The following is a 22498-nucleotide window of genomic DNA, read 5'->3' on the forward strand; positions in this document are numbered from 1 at the left end:
CTAATTTTGATTGAATTACTTATTAGATTGGTTCCATTAGAACTTCTTATATGTACTTTTCATGCATTATATGTGTAAGTATGTACCATTTCACTTTGATTTGCATCTAATAAGGAAATATACAAGTATATTACACACTTACAAGTGATGAAAATTAGTATAGCTAGTTGCTGGTCATTTGTAGGGAGAATGTGCATCTGTTTATAGTTGATGTTTCTAAATCCCCATTAGACATCTTGAGGGCTTGTAGTGTGTTGGGACCTTTGCTGTTCATGTTGTATGTTAATGACCTTGCAGACAATATAAATAGTGCTCACTTCCCTGAGGCACACCTGAAGTTACTTCTACATCTGACCCCTGCTGTTCATGTTGACTAGTGGAATCGGCCAACTCATACATTTTGGTTTACATGTTCCTGATATATGTCTGCATTTTCAGCTGTTTGGAATATGTAGTTTATTTGTGATAGTCAAAAGATTTTGTTTTTGAGCCTTTGGTGAATTTGTGCTTTCAAAAAAGATGGATCTAAAACTCTGCATAATTTTTTTCTTTAAAACTGGAATAAAGTTCAGCACCACATTTGAAATGTTAACTATGGCTTTTGGCAAATCTACTATGAATTTACAAGTGGTATAAATGTTTCAAAGGGGGTCAAAAGTATGTTGAAGATAATGACTGCTCTGGATGCCCTAGCACATCGGTCACTGATAACAGTGTAGAAGAAATACAGAAAATGGTTCTGGAAGATCACTGAATCACCATCAGGGATGTGGTTAATGATGCCAGAATATTCTTTTTTTAAGTTGTAGGCATGAAATGCGTAGCAGCAAAGTTTGTTCCAAACTTTGTGAATTTTGATCAAAAACATCATGTAGATGTCACTCAGAAATTGCTGAATGAAGCTGACAGTGACTCAAAACTTCTACAGATGGTTATAATAGGTGCCAAAACTTGGGTATATGAGTAGATGATGTCAAAACCAACGCCCAGTCATCCCAATAGAAACTGCATGAAGAAACAAGACCGAAAAAATTTTGGCCAATTTCATCACATTTCAAGGTTCTTCACTCTTTTCCTTGATTACAATGGGATAGTGCATCATGAGTTCACGTCTTATGGTCATACAGCCAATAAGGAATGCTATCTGGAAGTTATTTGCAAGAAGCAATCCAAAGAAAATAACCACAATTGTGGTAAAACCACTCAGAGAAACCTATAAGATTCTCTCTAGTATTACTTACGACAGGCTAGTTCCATATGCAGAACAGATTCTGGGAGAATATAAGCGTGGACTCTGGTCTAATAGGTCAGCAACAGATCAGATATTTGTGCCGAGACAAATACATGAAAAGGCATATGAGTATAACACTGAACTTCATAACCTCTATGTAGATTTCAGGCATCTCTTCGATAGTCTTGATAATGCAGACGTGCTAAATGATTTGCAACTGCTTGGTATACCAGCTACGTATGTTTCACTTATCCAAGCATCGTTGGCTGTATCTGAGGCTGTATTGTGAGTGAATGGAGAACACAGTAAATAGCTTAGCATCAGTAAAGGAGTCATACAAGGGGATGTCTTTCTAAGTTACCTTTTAAACTGACTCTTGAAGCAACCATTCTAAAGCTTCAAATATCTTGTTACATAGATTTAGTATGTGATCAAAAGTATCCAGACACCCCCAAAACATATATTTTTCTGATTATGTACATTGTGCTGCCACCTACTGCCAGGTAATCCATACCAGCAACCTCAGTAGTCATTAGACACCAGGAGAGAGCAGAATGGGATGCTCTGCGGAACTCACAGACTTCGAATGTGGTCAGGTGATTGGGTCTCATGTATGTATGTGAGATTTCCACACTCCTAACATCTGTAGGTCCACTGTTTCCGATGTTATGGTGAAGTGCAAATGTGAAGGGACACATACAAAACCAACCTCGGCTGTTGACTGACAGAGACTGCCGACAGTTGAAGCGGATCATAATGTGCAATAGGCAGACATCTATCCAGACCATCACAGAGGAATTCCAAACTGCATAAGGATCCACTGCAAGTACTACAACAGTTAGGTGGGATGTGAGAAAACTTGGATTTCATGGTCGAGTGGCTGCCCATAAGCCACACATCACACCAATAAATGCCAAACAGTGCCTTGCTTGTTATAAGGAGTGTAAACATTGGACAGTTCAACAGTGGAAAAATGTTTTGTGGACTGACGAATGATGGTACATAATGTGGCAATCCGATGGCATGGTGTGGGTATGGTGAATGCCCGGTGAACGTCATTTGCCAGCGTATGTAGTGCCAACAGTAAACTTCGGAGGCAGTGGTGTTATGGTATGGTCATGTTTTTCATGGAGGAGGCAGGCATCCCTTGTTGTTTTGTCTGGCACTATCACAGCACAGGCCTACAGTGATGTTTTAAGCACCTTCTTGCTTCCCACAGTTGAAGAGCAATTCAGGGATGGCGATTGCATCTTTCAACACAATCAAGCACCTGTTCCTAATGCACAGCCTGTGGTGGAGTGGTTACATGACAATAACATCCCTGTAATTGACTGGTCTGCACTGAGTCCTGACCTGATCCCTACAGAACACCTTTGGGAAGTTTTGGAACATTGACTTTGTGCCAAGCCTCACCGACTGACATCAATATCTCTCTTCAGTGCAGTGCTCCATGAAGAATGGGCTGCCATTCCCCAGGAAACCTTCTAGCACCTCACTGAACATATGCCTGCGAGAGAGGAAACTGTGATCGAGGCTAAGGGTAGGCCAACACCATACTGAATCCCAGCATTACCAAAGGAGGTCACCACGAACTTGTAAGTCATTTTCAGCCAGATGTCTGGATACTTTTGATCACATAGAGTACAAAGTCAGCCCAGATACAAGGTCTGTTCAAAAAATTCCAAAATTTTGTCCACAAAATTTTTCTATGGTTACATTCTACTTATTGTGCACTGTCTGCTTCGAAATACTCTCCTCCATAATGGATACACTGCTCCCAACACTGTTTCTACTTCCATCCAGAAGGGAATTTCCTTTTATCTCATCTGTCGTTGCAAATCTTCATCCTTTCAATGGGGTTTTCAACTTCAAAAATTAAAAAAGTCTGCAGGGGCCAGGTCTGGAGAGTATGGAGCATGAGGCAGCACAGTGATTTAATTTTTTGTGCAATAATCACACACCAACAGGGTTGAATATGCGGGTGCATTATCATGATGTAAGAGTCATGAATTGCCTCATCACATTTCAGACCTCTCTCACATTTTCTCACAGGCATCGCAAGATGTCCCAATAGCACCACTGATAAACAGTTTTCTTTTCATGCCAATTAACTTCACCAGCAACCATGTACTTTAAGATATTTCATCTTATTCTGAAAGCAATCAATTTTGGCATTTTATTTTGCCAGCTTGAGGCCCCATACACTTTTATCCAAATAAACAAACTTGTCATATAGCACCATAAATCACTGGATATCATAAATTCCAATCATTATACAATCTTCATATGAAGACATGAAGTTTATTGACATTGATAGTTACTTGCCAGCTGATGTCCCCTGTCCTTAGTGGACCAACAGAGATTAACAGTTTGTCCTTGTGGCATGAATTCAAAGTCAAAGAAAACTATCATCTGACCTGACCTTACAAGCTTTTTTGGTCTTGGAGAACCTTATCCAACCCATGGTGAAGATTGAACCTTGGTCTCAACATCATAACCATAGACCCAAGTTTCATCACCAGTTATGATTCTTTTAAGGAGAGACAATGTTCTGCTCAATACAGCACAGAACAATAGCTACCCAGATACACAACAATGAAACTTGCAGTAGTTACACATTAAACACAGGAATGTGCAGGGATGCCAAATGAATTTCACTCCTACACACCATCGGCATGGCATTAGGAAAGTTCCACAATTTTTTGAACAGTCCTCATATGTGCATGTGTTGATGATGTAGCAGTTATTACTAAAAGAAGAGTTTCACTAGAGAGAACAATAGGTGAGCTGAAAGAAGCAACAGTACTTAAGAGTCCTAGCCATTAACGGAAAGAAGACTAAATACATGAATTTCACCAGGAAGGGAAATAATATCTTGGATAAACTATCAGCAGCTGGTTTCAATTTTGAACAAGTGGAGAATTTTGATTATATGGGATCTAATATTGATATGACAAATTCCACATATTTAGGAAATTGTTGGCCTCTACGTTATTAAATAGACAACTGAAACTTCAAGGTCATGATCAGGCCAGTTGTAACCTATAGATGTAGAACATGGACACTAATGAGTGCTTATGAGCAGCAGCTCAGAATATTTGAATGCAGGGTTCTGTGCAGGATCTACATGGCAATTCAGGATAACAACAGTTTCTAGAGATCTAGAATGAACACTGAGCTGGATTGCCTCATACAGGGAGCTGACATTGTAAGAACAATACAAAGTAGGAGAATAGCCTGTCTTGGACATATCCTTAGGGTGGCTACTGGATGAACAACTGCAAAGGTTTTTGAATGGAGGCCAACTGGAAGAAGACAGAGACATAGACCATGAAAGTGGTGAACAGTCGATGTAGAAGAGGATATAAAATCCCTTGAGTTAGAGGATGGTGGAGAACTGCACTGGAGAGGGCAGAATGGAAGAAACTTGTTGAAGAGTATAAGATCCATGCAGGGTTGTAATGCCATAAGAAGAAGAAGGAGGAGGAGGAGGAGGAGGAGGAAGACTCTCATACTTCAAGAAGAATGTAATAACTCCAGTTTCAAAGAAAGCAGGTGTTTGCAGGAATGAATATTACAGAACTATTAGATTAATAATTCATTGTTGCAAATTAGGGGTATGAATTATTTACAGAAAAATTGAAAGACTGGTAGAAGCTGACCTGTGATTATCAGTTTTGGTTCTGGAGAAGTCTAGGAACATATGAGGCAATACTGACACCGTGATTTATATTAAAAACCTACATTTAAAGCAGGGATGAATTAGGAAATTACAGGCCTATCTCATTGATCTCAACATTTGCTAAAATCTATGAAATGATAATATAGAATTGTAAGTTTTATAACAAAGTACAGTATACTGCATTCATCACAACATGGTTTCAGAGAAGGGAAGTCAACAAAAACAGCATCAACAGATATAATTGAGCACATTCTTAATTTACTTGACAGGCAACAAAAGACTTGTGGGATTTTTATGGACCTATCTAAGGCATTTGATTGTGTGAACCACTCAAAATTAATGATGAAATTATATCAGTATGGAATTAGAGGAAAATGCTATGACATACTTAAATCATACATTACAAATAGGAAACAATGCACAGAAATCAGACATACTAGTGGGGGAAATATAACAAACTACAGATCAGAATTGCAAACAGTTAAACACGGTGTGCTGCAAGGGTCTGTGCAAGGACCAATACTATTTATACTCTACGTAAATGATTTCCCTAGCTATGTAAATCAGAAACTTATAATGTATGCTGATGACACAACAATCATTTGCACAGCTGACACAAAGGCGGAGCTTGAGAAGGAAGCACTCCTGAATATCGAAAATGCAAAAAAATATTTAACACAAAACAACCTGTTTATAAATCAGTCTAAAACAATGAATGTAGTATTTCAGACCAAGCATAGTGAAAATTATAATATAAATGTTAATATAAATGGGAAGACTATTAAAGAAGTAACCAGAACAACTTTTTTATAGGAACTATAATAGACAAACATTTGGCATGGGAGGAGCACATAGATGCACTGTGTAAAAAGATAAACAAACAGATCTTCATCACGCATAAAACAGCTAAGACTGTGGATGATAAAGTCCTCAGATCAATGTATTATGGACTTGTCTTCCCACATTTGTCATATTCAGTTCATATATGGGGAAGTGCACAAGCTGGCTACTTAAAAAGAATATTCACAATTCAGAAAAGGGCAGTGAGATGCATTGCAAAAATACCACCAAGACAGACCTGTAGGCAAGTTTTTGTACACTATAATATTATGACAATATATTCACTGTACATATACCAAAGCATAATGGCGGTAAGGTCAAGCGATAAACACCTCCTAAATAAAGATGTACACAAACACGGTACAATAGGAAATGAAAATTACTACATAATAAACAGAAATCTAAAACTATGACTGCCCCTGAAGAAGCAGGCAAAAGGTTTTTTAATAAACTCCCCAAAATCATTAAAAAAGAAACAGACCTAAAATGTTTTAAAAATCATTTGAAACTATATCTCACAGAGAAATGTATATACAGTTTGAGTGAATACTAAGATGGTGTTTAAATATGTTATATCATTACTGAAATGTACCTTTAAAAATTTACATTTCAGTATGTTGTTTGGATTTGTGTGTATTTATAATGTGAAACATGTAATACCCTTGTATGTTTATGGACTATTTCTGTTTAATTATTTGTTTGATATATATATATATATATATATATATATATATATATATATATATATATATATATATATATATATATATATATATATATAGAGGGGAGGACATGAAAACATGCATGGAAAATGGATGAAGTTTTACAGGCCAGAATCATTTTTCTGAACAACTGTAGTTAATACAATGGACATAACAGCATGTTCATGGTTCAGATATCACCAACATGTGTCCTTAGTGTGTATAGTGATGAAGATGAAAACTATGTTATAAGTTTCTTAAAGCTAACTGTGTGTAGATAAAAGAAAATTGTACAAAAGGGAGCACTAAAATGAGGCTGTGCTGTTGTTGAGAAATTGACCTCATATTCAGGAAATTAATTCATCTAACGAAATTGACATAATCTGCCTCTCTGAACATCAGGTGACCACTGGTATAGATATGTTAGACATTTCAGGATTTAAGCTAGCTTCCTACTTCTGCAGAGTAGATATGGAGGGAGGAGGAGTTGCCACATTTATTAAAAACTGCCATAAATTCAAGAACATTGACATTAATAAATTCTGTTCAGAGCAGCATCTGGAAGCATGTGCAACAGAAGTAGAGTTCCATAACAAATCCTATATAATAGTAACTATTTACCGAGCAGCTGCAAGAAATTATAATCTATTCATAAATCATCTATAAGCTCTTTTGGGTTATTTAACAATAAGAAACAAAGAAATTTTGATTGCTGGTGACTTTAATACAGATTTTCTAATTCAATCTTCCAGTAAACATTTACTGCAGTTAGTAATGTTGTCTTTCAATCTAACTCACACTGTAAACTTTCCAACTAGGATCACTAAATCCTTAAGGACAGCCATTGATAACATTTTTATAGACAAATCAAAGGAACAAAATCATATCATAAAACCTGTAATAAATGGACTATCAGATCATGACATGCAGCTCCTTGTTTTAGATGTAAATTCTAAGCAGATTATCAAGACTGCTAAATCTGAATACAGGAGAGTATTCGATCAACCAAAAATTGAGTGTTTTAGAAAACTGCTCAAAGATATGAACTGGAAAGATGTTTATAGTGCTCATGACATGAATGAAAAATATAACACATTCATTAACAATGTCAGTACCATGTTTGAAAACTGTTTTCCTCTAAAAGTTACTCAAATTAAACAGAAGTCTATAATAAAACCATGGATCACACAAGGAATAAAAATTTCCTGTAAGACAAAATGGAAAATGTATCTGTCGACCAAGAATAGCTCCAATGCTGATGATTTAGCTAAATACAAGGAATACTGTAAAATATTAAAAAAAGTAATTCAGGCATCTAATCAAATACACTACGAGAAGAAGATAGCAATGTCAGGGAACAAAATAAAAACAATATGGGATATAGTGAAAGAGGAGACTGGTAGAACCAGAAAGGAACAGGAGTAAATAGCACTAAGGGTAGATGACACATTAGTAACCGATGGGCATAGTGTGGCAAATCTATTTAACAAGTACTTTATATCCATTACTGATAGAATGGGATTGTCAGGATCAGTAAATAATGCCCTTGAATATCTGAAACTAGCCTTTACAAATAGCTTTAGGAACATGAATATGTCACTCACATCACCAAAAGAAATAACTTTCATAATAAAATCTTTAAAAACAAAGCATTCTAGTGGTTACGATGAAATATCAACAAAGTTAATTAAGGCATGTTCTTGTGAGTTTAGTAAAATTCTAAGTTACTTGTGTAACCAGTCAATTATAACTGGGACATTTCCTGACTGGCTGAAATATGCAGATGTTAAGCCTCTATTCAAGAAAGGGGATAAAGAGATGCCATCAAACTACAGACTGATTTCACTTTTGCCAGCATTCTCAAAAATTTTAGAAAAAGTAATCTACAGGCAGCTTCTCAACCATCTGACCACAAATAACATATTATCAAGAACACCGTTTGGATTTCTGAAGGGTTCTGATATCGAAAAGGCTATTTATACCTACAGTGAAAATGTACTTAATTCATTAAATAACAAGTTACAAGCAGCAGGTATTTTCTGTGATTTGTCAAAGGCATTCGATTGTGTAAACCACAACATCCTTTTAAATAAATTAGAATTCTATGGTGTCACAGGCAGTGCTGCAAAATGGTTCAAGTCATACCTCGCTAACATGAAACAAAGGGTGTCAGTGCAAGGGACTAGTGAATTAAGTCATCAGTCATCATCAGAATGGGAAGAAATTACATGTGGTTTCCCACAATGATCCATCTGCCAGAAGCAGATGACACAAGTATTGCAATAAATAGTATGTCGAGTGTAGTTCTAGAAAGATCTGCTAATGATATTTTCATGGATATTAATAAATGATTTAAAGCCAACTCACTGACATTAAACTTCGAAAAGACTCACTATATGGAATTCAGAACCTGTAAGAGCTTTCCACCCAGCATATGCATAAAGTACGAAGAAGACCAGATAGAAGAGGTTGACAGTCTTAAATTCCTGGGATTACAACTTGATAATAAATTCAGTTGGGAGGAGCACACTACAGAACTGCAGAAACGCCTTAACAAATCGGTATTTGCAATTCGAGTGTTAGCAGACATAGGCGACATAAAAGTGAAAAAGCTTGCATACTTTGTCTACTTTCATTCCATAATGTCATATGGTATAATATTTTGGGGTAACTCTTCAAGTCAAACAAAAGTTTTCAGAGTCCAAAAGCGTGTAATATGTATTATTTGTGGAGTAAACTCACGGACGTCTTGTAGAAACCTCTTCAAAGAACTGGGTATACTAACTACTGCCTCTCAGTATATTTACTCCTTAATGAAATTTGTCCTAAATAATATATCTCTTTTTCCAACAAACAGCTCAGTTCATACATACAATACCAGGAACAAAAATGATCTTCACAAGGACTTAAAAGCACTTACTTTAGTTCAAAAAGGGGTCCACTACTCAGGAACATTCATCTTCAATAATTTGCCAGCAAACATAAAAAATTTAGTTACAAATAGAGATCAGTTTAAAGGGAGCCTGAAATACTTACTAGTGGCCAACTCCTTCTACTCCACTGCCGAATTATTTAATAGAAACAAATGATGTGTTGTATATATTTATACTATTAGTATTCTTATTTCAGCGTTAAAAAAAATAAAAAATAAAAAACGTGACATGTTCCACATCCACGAGGATCTCCTCAACACGGATCTATGGAACGAAAACTAATCTAATCTAATCTAATCTAATCTCATCTAGGAAGATGGAGTTTGCTCTGACCAACCATCCTGATTTAGATTTTCCAAGGTTTGTTTTAAAGAAAAATCATTTATGATATATGGCAGGATGGTTCCTCCATCAAGGGCACAGTTGCCTACATGTTCTCTCTGTTTTTGAACTACTTATTTTCATTAAATTGAAAAATCCCATATCTTTGTATGATTATCCCTGGATGAATGAATAAATAAAAATAAATAAATGATACATAAGTTGGTGGATTGTAAGGTGCAAAGTGAACCACTGTACGGCACTTGAAGATAAATTTAGCCTTGTTAATCTTAGACAGTTATGATAGGATACAAGTTGGCTGGTAGTCAGAGGGTTATTTTCCAGATTCCTTCTTGAATAATAGTCTTATACAATTCCTATTTCTATGATGTTGAGTAGGCACTTGGGTTTGGAGAGTAGTTAAAGGTGCCATTCATTTGTTTCGGGCAGTAATGAGTCAACAATAAATTTGATCATACACGCTGCTGTCATCATATTCTGCAGCTGCCTATGTAATTTCAGTGACTGATTTTCTCAGAGTATTAACCATTATGCACTGAAGAAAAAATTCTTCCTTTATCAACCATTGCTTCTTTCAGCATAACGTTGGTTTCCGACTTTTCATGTTGGTTAAGCAAAGATGTTTTCGTTGTCCAATACAGGTTTAGATCCTGAAGGGGATCAATAATGAATTTATAGGAAAAAGTGCCTGTACTCAAAGAGGTGCCATTTACATTCCAAAAACAGTAGTTACTACTGAACTTATGAAGAGATCTGTGGACTACATCTGCAGAATATTAGACCAAAATTTTGTCTGGATTCAAGACTTTGACATAAGGAACTTAACTTCTTGTTTTTATGAGGCAAAATCACCAGATGGAAAGTAATTTTGAGACAAACCCAGAGAATTGTAATAGGGTGATTAATATCAATTGTCTATACAAATTATCTGATGGATAATGTCAGAAGTTCTCTTAGATTGTTTGAACATGTCTTTGGAGAAGTCACAATGGTGGAAAACTGTAGCAAATTGCAGGAAAACCTGCAGAGGGTTGGCACATGATGAAAATTCCAAGATCATATATTCAAGAAGATTCAGGTAATTTATTACTTTCTCTTACAGGGATCTCACAAAATTACTATGACAACAAATTCAGAGATATCTGGACTCATATTGGTCATTCCTCCTATGCACCATTAGATAGTTTGCAGAGTATAGAAGTTATGGGGGTCACCACTTCAGTAATTAATGCTTCAGAGGTTTTTCAGTAGGTTTTTTCTGGGTGTGTGAAGTTATAAAACTATTGTCATTTAGGATAATATTGCTGGCAGTCTTCATTAGGGTACAACCATTCTGATGAAGGCTGCCTGCAATAGTAGTCAAAATATTGCTCATTTTATCATGTCATGACACCAGAAGAAGCTTATTGAAATGGTCTTTGGCTGGGAAAGCCCTCATACACCAGAGACCCTTTTGCAAGAGAACCTGTCCAAGATGATGTTCCATTTTGAGTAAGTTGATCTTGTCACAAAGATAAGCACTTTTGTTATTCTTCTTTTATTGATAAAGAACTAGTCTGCATTAATATAATTCTGAAATTAATATGCTGACATACTTAGCATCTCATGCCATGCACCACACTGCTGTACAGTAGCTGTGTCGCAGCATGAAAGATAGCAGCAGCAGTCTCTGTGGTTTAAGTCCTCTATAACACTTTCTTGTAATCTTATGATTGACACTGAATTATAAAAGTATATTTTCCTAACTTGTGACGAAGGGATGAAAATATGTTTGTATCATGCAACTACTTTCATTGCAACTGTAACAGTTTCCTATAATATTCCATCCTAAATCCATTATTAATATTATACAGTGACATAATAACTATACTGAAAAGTTAACACACCATCAATATTCCTTGCATGTATTACAGAAGTCAGGAGCTCTTCATCTAAGCTATCCCACAAAGGTAGACTAACAGCAGAAGTTGCTGCTACTGAGCTTCTAAATACATACATGTTATCAGAAATAAACCAATTATATTTCTGTCCAAAACATTGTAGCATCTATTCTGGGAATTAATGGAATATTGTGCTTGGAAATTAATGGAATATTGTGCTAAGTGACAGATGTAATTATGATGTATAGTGGAAATATTAATGAGGGTATCATAGACACCAACATGTTGAAACAAAACACGAATATCGAATATTTGGGAGACATCACATGAAAACTCTGTATGTTTTATATACAGTTATTAAAATCATCAAACAATGTCTGAACCTATCTCCTTCCCCCTATTCAGTCAAAATGCAGTATATCTCAATATAAAGCCTGTGATTTTCTTGTGTTGTCTTGGATGAAATATAGGATACTGATAGCGCCATTTTTGTATGAAATTAAATGAGTAAATATTTCAATGTAAAAGTGACACTAACTGGAAAACTACCATCATGCATTTAAATGCTCATGTGGTTTAGACAGTTTAAATGGTATGTTGCATGTGTTACTCAAGACTATTCACAGCATTCCTCAAGAGAATCAACATTTATAAAATGACAATTGTTCAGAAAATTCAAAAAATGAGATATTTTTACAGTGTACACATTTCAGTAATTTTGGAATCAATAACAATTCTTGTATATACAGTAAATCAAGTTAATTCCATGTGAATAAGCACATAGTTTGTAACTAAAATACAATTGAAGCATTGGTTGTGTTTTTTGTAATAACAAAACCAGAAAAAGTATCATGTAAGTATGTGTACTGCAATGGAAATGATTTGTCTTTCATTTATTCAAGAACAAAAATGTAAATCCTTATTTCATTTTGAAATAGTTATATGTAATTTTAGTGACATACAAAGTTTGGACAGAAAGCTGCAGGCATTTTCTACTAGTTTCAAGGAATATATAAACAAATTATTGACTACTTGTACTACATACTTCCAAATATCAATACAGTTTTGTACAACCTTCTGGGCTCCTAGAAGATACAATGCAGCAGTCATGCAAACAAATATGGATGTTGTACAATAAACATATTGTGAATGAATTTGGTCAGTCAGGAATGAAGTTAATGGCTGTATCTCATTCAGCTACTGTGTAACTCATTCTAACATTCACAAACATAGATTTAGGTAATTATTTTCTCTCCACTTTCTTTTTTCATAAACAACTCTGATTCTCTAAAGGTTTTCTGCATGGATGAGTCAGGTTTTGGGTTAGACATAGGCAAGGGTTTCTCACTTCAAGTAGAACAATAACTGTGAAGGACTTCAATGTTGAAATGATCCTCAAGGTTTACACTGCAATATTTTCTTGTGTATACCTTGTAAATAATGAAAAATCTATAGTTTAATAGTCTGTTTACATGACTGATGTAAGAGGCCTACTGACAAACTTTCAGATATTTTTTCAGTTATGTCTACTGAATTGATTGAGACAAGAAACCTGTGTTCTCCAATAGCTTATTTAGATTCTGGATATCTATGGAAATAAACTAATTAAATAAGGACTTAATTAGTATCTGTACTACCATGTAAATGTAATGGATAACCAAAAGTTATGAACAAAATTACATGAATTATGCAATAACTCTTTGCAAAACTTGTACACCTTCATTGGAATACTGTTCAGCACCTACTACATTATAACAGATAACTTTTATTAAACTAGCTGTCCAGATTTTGTCTGCTGTGATCAGTAATGACTGTTCATTGGACATCTTAGGGGACTGAAACACAATAGCAGCTGTAAAAGTCCTAGCACATACATCAATGAAAATTTTCACTGAAGTTTCATAAAGTAGGTCTACTTGATGACTGCATGTGTAAATGTCCCTGTGCATCATATTTTTAAATGAAATTACTATGGAACAGGACCATTGCAACCAATCCACTGAGTGAGACTTTCAGATGTGAGTTATACAAAGGAGAAATGACATTATTCTCAACTGCATATACCACGATTTAATGTAAATATTTTGTTTACACTCTTGTCACACTTATCATGTAATCAAAGAAAAAGTTAATTAGGACAAAACCAGGCTACAGTTTAATTGTTCAGTAATGATCCTCTGGAGGTCATAGCTTCCTTGCACTCAACATTCATCAAACAATACCTTAACAGCAACTGAAAGTTTGTTGGTTGTTTTCCTATAGACCTTGTACTTGTAGTTTTTCCCCTTTTATAATCACAGAATGTCCTACAAGTCTTTCACAAGACTAGTGTCATACTCATGACACATATTTGTAACATTAATACCTAAGAATACTGTACTATTATAATGTAGAAGCTTAGATGTTAGCTCATGATGAAACTAACTTCAATTTTGTTGGTTAGAACATCCTCTTAACTGTTCATTGTATATTTTTGTGTCAATAGGAATGATATTATGCCATAATTCCAAATAAATATGTGTATAGAGAAAAGCTTGTGTAACTGCTTTTGAAATTACTAACATTCATGAAACTTCATACATGGAATATAAACTGGTGTGCAAAATTTATGGATGAAAGTAACTTTCACATTATGAGTCAATGCCCAGTAACATAGCTCAAAGAAACTTGGACAATACATAGAATTAACTGGTATAGTATAGTATAGAACAATATACTTACCGTGATTCATGATGGCCCCCTGGACATTACATGGTTTTTTAATCAGTTGTGTGATCACCACAATGGCAATCCATACCCTGCAATGTGTTCCCATGTTGGCCACAAGGTTGGTAAAGAGCTTTTGTGGGAGGGAGTTCCATTCTTACACCACCAAAGTTGACAACTGCTGGACGCAGTTGGTGCATATGGAAATGTGCAGTACATCTCCCCAAGGCATTCCACATATGCTTGATGGCATTTAAGTCAGGGAAATAGACAGGCCAGTCAATTTGCCAAATATCCTCTCATTCCAACAACCACTCCACCTGCACTGTTTGATGCAGTCACACATCATCATCCTTAAAAATGAAGTAACAGATGAATGCACCCCTGATAAGATGCACTTGGACAAGGAGTACAGTGTTACAATAATGATAACCAGTGAGTGAACTATGTCCAAAGTTTTTCAGAACACCCGTGCGACATTATGCCTCCCCACTTCATAACACCTGGGCCATCAAAATTATCACGTTCAACAATGCTTTACATACCCCCAGAAGGCAAGAAGTCAGAGCACGTGATGCACTCAGGAACATTGTCAAATATGATCATTTCGGTGATCCAAGAGTTATGGTGTGAGGAGACATAATGTTGCCTGGGTATAAAGACCTCCAAATCTTTGAATGTGGTACACTCACTGGTCAATATTATTTTAACACTGTACCCCTTCCACATGTGTATCTTTTCAGAGGTACATTTGGCACTGATTTCATTTTTATGGTTTGCAATGCATGACCACAAGGAATAATGCAAGTAGAGGAGCTCTTGGAATGAGAGAATATTTGATAAATGCACTAGCCTGCCTTTTTCTGAGACTCAAATCCCATCAAGCACATGTGGGATGCCTCGAGGAGATGTACTGCAAATTTCTGTACGCATCAACTGCCATCCAGCAGTTGTCAACTGTGCTGGTGTAGGAATGGAATGCCCTACCACAAGAATGAAAGGATACTTGGTGAATAGACTGGCCTGCCAATTTCCCTGACTTAAATTTCATTGAGCACATGTCGGATGCATTGGGGAAACATACTGCACCATGTCTACATGCAACAATGATCATCCAGTAGTTGTCAGCCACTCTCATGTAGGAATGGAACTCCTTATCGTAATAACTTCTTACCGACCTTGTGACCAATATGGAAGCATCTTTTGGAGAATTCATTGCCACCCATGCTGATCAAATACCCTGTTAAAAGCCATGTGCCACCATGTTTAACGTGCAGGTGACCATAATGAATCATGGTGACTTCAGCGTAGTTATTGTTTTTCAACAAAAGTGTCATTCCTCTTTGTCACATTCCATATTTCTGTCAATTACCTACAAGACCACACTGTAGCAATTCTTTCTATGTAGTGTTCAAGTTTCATCAAGCTATGTTAACTGGCAGTGACACATCATGTGAAAGTTATTTTCCTCCTTCAGTTTTACACATAAGCGTATTGAGCCTTCAGCAACATGGAAATCAGAATAGCTTCAAGAAAAAATGAAATTAAATGTTGAAAGCATGATTATCTTTGTAAATACTTTCAAAATGTTTCAATATACTGGACCTTGGTTCATTTCATAACATTATTTTGTGACTGGAGTTACTATTTTCATTAAAAAAATTTTGTAGGTCTGGTTTCATTACGCACATTAGACCTTTCACACAACTACCTGGAGAAGTTAGATAACAAGACACATGGTTTATTGGATGACTGCCTCTCACTAGAAAGAGTAAGTACCTGTGGAATAGAAAATTAGTTGCAGTAGCATGAATCTGTGTAAACTAGTTCAGCTTCATAATAAAGTGCATCCACTGATACAATAGTAAGTAGCTTTTATCCTTGTACAAAATAGAAATATAACTGTAGGAGTACTGTAGTTAACATAATTAATTCTTTATTCTCTCTTTAATTTAATTCTATTAAAAACTCTTGCTATATTGATCTTTTCAAATGCCTTTTCCCATATGTCTGTGGATAAAACTATGCACTCTGCTTTCTAAGCTAACAGCTCAAATAGTTATTTCATAAACTCTAACTAATATTCTTATCTCCAACATGTCAATACGGGTCAACTTGGGCTGGACCATTTGCCTTTAGAATGGAGAATTCTCTTGTGATTCCACAGATGAAGAGCCCAGTGTGTTCCTGAGTTATATATAAAACAAATATATATCAACAAAAAAGTCTCTTGAAATATTAATTATAGTGATTTCTATGTCCTTAGGTGAATTTGAGTAACAACAAGATATCCTCCATAACAAGGAAAACATTTCCTAGCAATCCATGGATACCTTATCGTTTGCAAGAAATTGACCTTAGCTATAACACAATGCCAGTACTGTCATATGATATAACATTTGGGACTAAGAAGCTACAGTTGCTTAATGTGAGCCACAATCTTATAAATGAGATAAGGACAAGTGAGTAAAAGAAAAGTTTGCAGTATACTTGGTAATCTCATTTCAAAGTGATATAATAATAATAATTGTTAAAATACTTTCCAGATGCACTTGGAAACTTGACAGCACTTAAAGTGCTTGATTTGTCACATAATGAACTAACAGATTTGCCAGGAAATGTGTTTGGGCCACCACCAAATCTGACTTCATTATATCTGTCATACAACAAATTAAAGAACTTGCCTCTAAAGCAAATATCTTCTTTAAAATCACAGTTATTACATATAGATGCAAGGAATAATGAAATAAGAGAATTTCCATATGAGATCATGCCATTAATCAAGAATGGAACTGATTTGCTAATTTCAGGTAATTGTAATTTTCTATATAAATTATTCATTGCAACAGAAGGTTGCAATAAGTTTAATTAAGCTTGTCTTTTTCCTTTCACTTTTTTTCCCTACTGCCTAAATGTATCCTGGAAACAAAATGTAAGATTTATTGTATGCATATTACAGCACATAATTCAAGGACAATTTGAACGAATATTCTTTTGTGCAGTTAGTAATGGGATATTATAGGTGCCTACATGTTATTCCTGGCCATTATTAAGTGTGTGGTAAGTTACAGAGAAAAAGACTGACTCAGTGTTGGCATTCGGTTTTATTAGTATAGCTCATGTAATAACTTTATTTCTAAACCATATGTATGCTGCTCATTGATGACATAAAATTGGCAATATCATTAAGGGAGGAGAGATTGCAGGCACACTCCATTTCATGTCCATCTTGAGACCAGCTGAGAAACCAGTGAACAAATCTGATGCTTGGGTTACCACCTATTTATAACATGATATAGGCCTATCACATTACAAACTTTAGGGTGGATATACCATTTTCAGAACAAGATTAACTTCCTCATCCTATATTCCTAGGTGATTTGATCACACGAGTTATGATAGTGTACTGAACGCATGGAAAAATCATCTTTAGACATTTTGGGGATTGTAAGTGGAACCAAATATTAATTCTCACTACATTATAAAGGAAATCAATCTATTGACTAATGACTTGTCTCATAAAATTAATAGTTTTTATGCATCAGCATTTACTTACTATTGCCTTTGTTAAGACTACAATTATTTTACTTTACTGTGAGGACATGTCCACGAGTATGTCTGGTGACACTAAGACAGTCATAAATATTTCTTTCTGTATATTAATATACTTATTAATTATAACAAATTACAAATAACTGTAATTATTTTAAACTAATTTTTTATGCCTTTTAGGGCCTCCCATCCAATATAGTTAACAGATTTTAATAATATTATTGTTAGGAGCACTAACCAGCAAACCAAATAACTACCAGGTTTGCTACCAACGGTAAAAATATTTTAAGTATTCTATTACTAACATCACTGTTTGGTCAATCAACTTTTTTCTATAGTGACTTGCATATTTCTGTTTTAAAATTTCAGAATTTCACATTTTTTAAAAAAAATGCATAATGGTGCAATGAAACAATTCTTTTTTAGTGTAGTCCAAACACACATTTCCTTGTTCCATATATAATGAATACAACATTTCGTAATCATGTGGAATGTGTCAGTTTCACATAAGTTTTCTTTACACGATATTTTTTATATATATGGTTACTACTTCATATCTAAAAATTCATTTATTGGTTAGGAGTTATCATTCAAAAATTCTTTTCTTTGTTCTTAAATGCTAGTTGGCTGTTTGTCAGACTTTTAATGCTATTGGGCAAATCACCAAAGATTTTTGTGGCAGCATAATTCACCCCTTTCTGTACCAAAGTCAGATTTAACCCAGAATAGTGAAGATCATCCTTTCTTCTAGTATTGCTGCTATGTATTTTGCTGACATTTTTGAACAGGGATGGATTATTATTCAAATACTTCTAAGTGAATATATGTATTACAAAGGTACTGTAAATATCCTGAGCTCCTGCAACAAATGTCTTCAAGGTGACCTTGTGTGGGCTCCAGCTACTATTCTGATTACATGCTTTTGGGCAATGAATACTTTTCCTCTTAGTGATGATTTACTCCAAAATATGATGCCATATGAAAGCAGTGAATGAATGAAAATGGGCATAGTAGGCTACCTACTGATCTGTTTATCGCCAAAATTTGCAATAACCCTCATAGCATGAGGAGCTGAACCTAACCATTCAGAAGGTCATCAATGTGTTTCATCCAGTTCAACCTGAAATTTTGAATATTCTGCCTTAGCCACAGACTTCTGTTCAAAGTCTATATTTATCAATGGTGTTATGCCATTTTCTGTACAAGATTGTATATACTGTGTTTTCTCAGAATTTGCAAAGGAGTACTCAACAGTTTTCTGGAAGACAGTATTTACAATTTCCTTAGCTAATTCTCTCTTTTTTTGGGGGTGGGGGGGGGGGGGGGCAGGGGGGGGGATTACTTGTATCATCAGCAAAAAGAGCTAGCTTTGATTTTTATAAATATAGAGTGGCAAGTCATTAATATATATTAAGAACAATAAGGGACCCAAGACAGAATCCTGTGAGATACCATTCTTGATGCCTCCCCAGTTAGAGGACTCTGGTGATTTATGCAAATTATCTGTACTGTTAATTTCAACCCTCTGCATTCTTTGAGTTAAATATGAGTTAAACAATTTGCATACAGTCCCACTCATACCACAATACTTAAGCTTACCTAAAAAAATTTCATGATTCACACAGTCAGATGCCTTTGAGAGATCACAGAATATCCCAATGGCTGATGTTCAGTTATTCAGAGCATTTAATATTTGATCAGTGAAAGTATATATAGCATTTTCTGTTAAAAAGCCCTTCTGAAAACCAAATTGACGTTTCGTTAGTACTTCATTTTTGCACATATGTGAAGATACTCTTGAATGCATTACTTTTTCAAGAATTTTGGACAAACCTGTCAGAAGTGACACTGAGTGGTAGTTGTTAGCAATCAGAATAGCACTGGCACTGCAATATTGTATCGATATTGTATTTATCTGCCGGTACCGGGCTTGTCACTTTCAAGCACAACTTGTGATCTGTACGGGAATACACATAATGGATGTGCAAGTACAGATCATAGATGTATGGGTGACAACAAATGGAAGCTTGGGTCTGGCTGTGAGTCGTGCATGGATAGCCAATAGTAAGGCAACTGCTCGCGATAAGCGGGAAGTCCGGATTCTATTCCCAGTTTGGCACAAATTTTCATCTGATGTGTTTAATAGTGGCTGTGGTCATCACAGTGCATCATAATCAGAATAACACTGAAATTGCAATATCGTAATTAGAACAGTATCAAAGGGATAAAATTTTAGTGGCTTTGGAGAACCATCCCAGGAATATATACATATCTGAATGGTTCTGTCTGCTATGGACAATATTTGCATGAAACTCATGGGACACATTTTTGTCACAGAAGGACTCTAGAAAACTATGGTTTTCAATCCAGAAGGTCAGAATTATTACTAGCTTTTAGTTGTCTGAGTCGACTTCCTGGTTGTCAAATTCAATACATAGGGATCCTACTAAACCTTTACTGTCCTAATTTTTCTTTTTTGACATCAACTATTCTTAAAGTAATTGTTACATAATTAGAGTGGGTCATAAAGAAGTATTAGTATAAAGAAAATGAAGTCAACTATGATTTTTTGGCATTTAATTATTTTTTTCAAAAGGCATTTTGACAGTTGTGTCCAGTCACAGTGGCATCATCATCAACATACATTGGTTCTTGAGAAATCATACTGATTAAAATAGTTTTTCCTCACATTTACATGTGATATGCCTTGAATGAAGTCATGATTCAACATTATTAAGAGCACTGTTTTCACATCTCCCACATAGGCTATAGCAACAAAATATGGGAAATGAGCTCGAATATTTTGGGTTCCAGTCTCACTTAAATGTATTGGTTTATCCGTATTAATGGGAGACATACTAATAAATGAATGATGGGCAGAATTTGTTTGTACCTTGATCTTGTCATTGTTTGAGTCACAACTAGAACATTCAGATCATTATCACAGCACCGATAATGGTGGATGATGTTTCTGTAGCTAGTGACAATAACTGAAGGGAAAGTCAATATCTGGAAGGCATAAAACTCTTCTTTAATTGAATCAGTCACTCCATAAAACGAACCAAGTCATTTTTTCTGGAATTGAGAAAATCGACAAAAACTGTTTTCTCACAAATGAGTTGCTGACATATGTAAGCATCATTGGCTATGATAATACCATTCTAGAGAGATGTGTTTGATTGGACTTATCCTTTCAATATTAGAGAAAATAAAATAGCAAACCTCTGGCTTACTTCTTTCTAACAATGAATCACAGTTTTACAAAGTGCGTAGTTTACTTGTACAACAAATATAGACATCAAGATACTGACATGGCATATTAATATTTTTTCAATGAAAGGCACTACAGTAGTGGACATATAAAAATATGTAGGGAAAAAGCTCTGACTGGTCATTATGGTTTCTAGTTCTTAGGTATGTAATGACCTTCTGATTATGATGCTGTGATATGTGTTACAACTTTTAATCAGTATTATTGTGTTCCTTTGTTCACACAACTTTATTGCCACATAATAAATCATTCATAAATTCAGAAACTGTCGGATAATGCTGACTCACCTTTTATCATGTTTAGAGAACAGGTATTAGGGTTGGACTGTGCTACAGGTGTACTGTCTACATAATATATCTTGCATAAGGACATAGGGAATAAAATATGAAAGATTCAGATAAAGACAATGATCTATGACTGTGGTGGTGATGAGTGTGTTTAATAAACAGAATAAGATTCAGTCAATGACAGAGGGGAACATCATGAGTTATAAGAACTGTATTCACTTACTGCAGTTTTCTGAATCACTAGTGTTACAAATACTGAATATATCATGAATAATATAGGTCACCCATGTTCCAAACCTTGACTTGATCTATCATGATGTCTAGCCTCCAGGGATTAAAAATATGTTTCTAAAAATAATGTGAAATGAGTAAAATTTTGACTAAAAGCTGCTGCAGAATGAAAGAAAAATGTGTACAAACTCTGCATGGTTATCCATCTGTATAATGCACTATGCAAAATTGAAAATCAAAAGGTTGTGGCAGATTTGACAATATTAGATACACTGGTCAGAACATAAACTCATAGTGTAGAGATTCTCAAAGTTGTGGAAGATTTAAGAAAAAATGCATAATACATGTTACTTTAAAATTTGCTCTGCAAACAGAGCATTCATAAAAGTTTTGAGCTGGCAGCTGGTCGTGCTCACTTCCCTGCATGACATTTCAACTGAGCACCTGCCAATCATCCTCAGGTGAACCATCAAAGACTGAAAAAATCTCACAATTTATTAGTGTGTTAGGAAACTGTGCTAATAAATTATGGTTCGGGAAAATTTTTGCTAGTCTTCAGTTACTCAACTCTCTCTCTCTCTCTCTCTCTCTCTCTCTCACACACACACACACACACACACACACACACACACACACACACTGAGAGAGAGAGAGAGAGAGAGAGAGAGAGAGAGAGAGAGAGGTAAAAAAACAATGTGAATGTCTGTTTACTAGCTCATTGATCCACCACCTTTGGGATGCAATACAGCAGGAATTCTGCATGGCATGGATTCAACAAGTGCTTAATACACTTCCATTGACATGTGGCACAAGTTGTCTACGCACATATCAAAGCAACACCC

General features: G+C 35.3%; 1 protein-coding gene across 1 annotated transcript in view; it reads left to right on the forward strand.

Annotated features, from left to right (window-relative positions):
* The window catches only part of LOC126298738 (protein artichoke), a 185792-nt gene that overhangs the window by 150220 nt on the left and 13074 nt on the right, over nucleotides 1–22498 (forward strand). Inside the window, exons 9-11 of the mRNA XM_049990176.1 lie at nucleotides 15986–16086; nucleotides 16582–16777; nucleotides 16862–17125. Coding sequence (XP_049846133.1) covers nucleotides 15986–16086; nucleotides 16582–16777; nucleotides 16862–17125 — 561 coding nt within the window. The remainder of the gene's footprint in view (nucleotides 1–15985; nucleotides 16087–16581; nucleotides 16778–16861; nucleotides 17126–22498) is intronic.

Source organism: Schistocerca gregaria, chromosome X (assembly GCF_023897955.1).
Source record: "Schistocerca gregaria isolate iqSchGreg1 chromosome X, iqSchGreg1.2, whole genome shotgun sequence".
Lineage (NCBI taxonomy): Eukaryota > Metazoa > Arthropoda > Insecta > Orthoptera > Acrididae > Schistocerca > Schistocerca gregaria.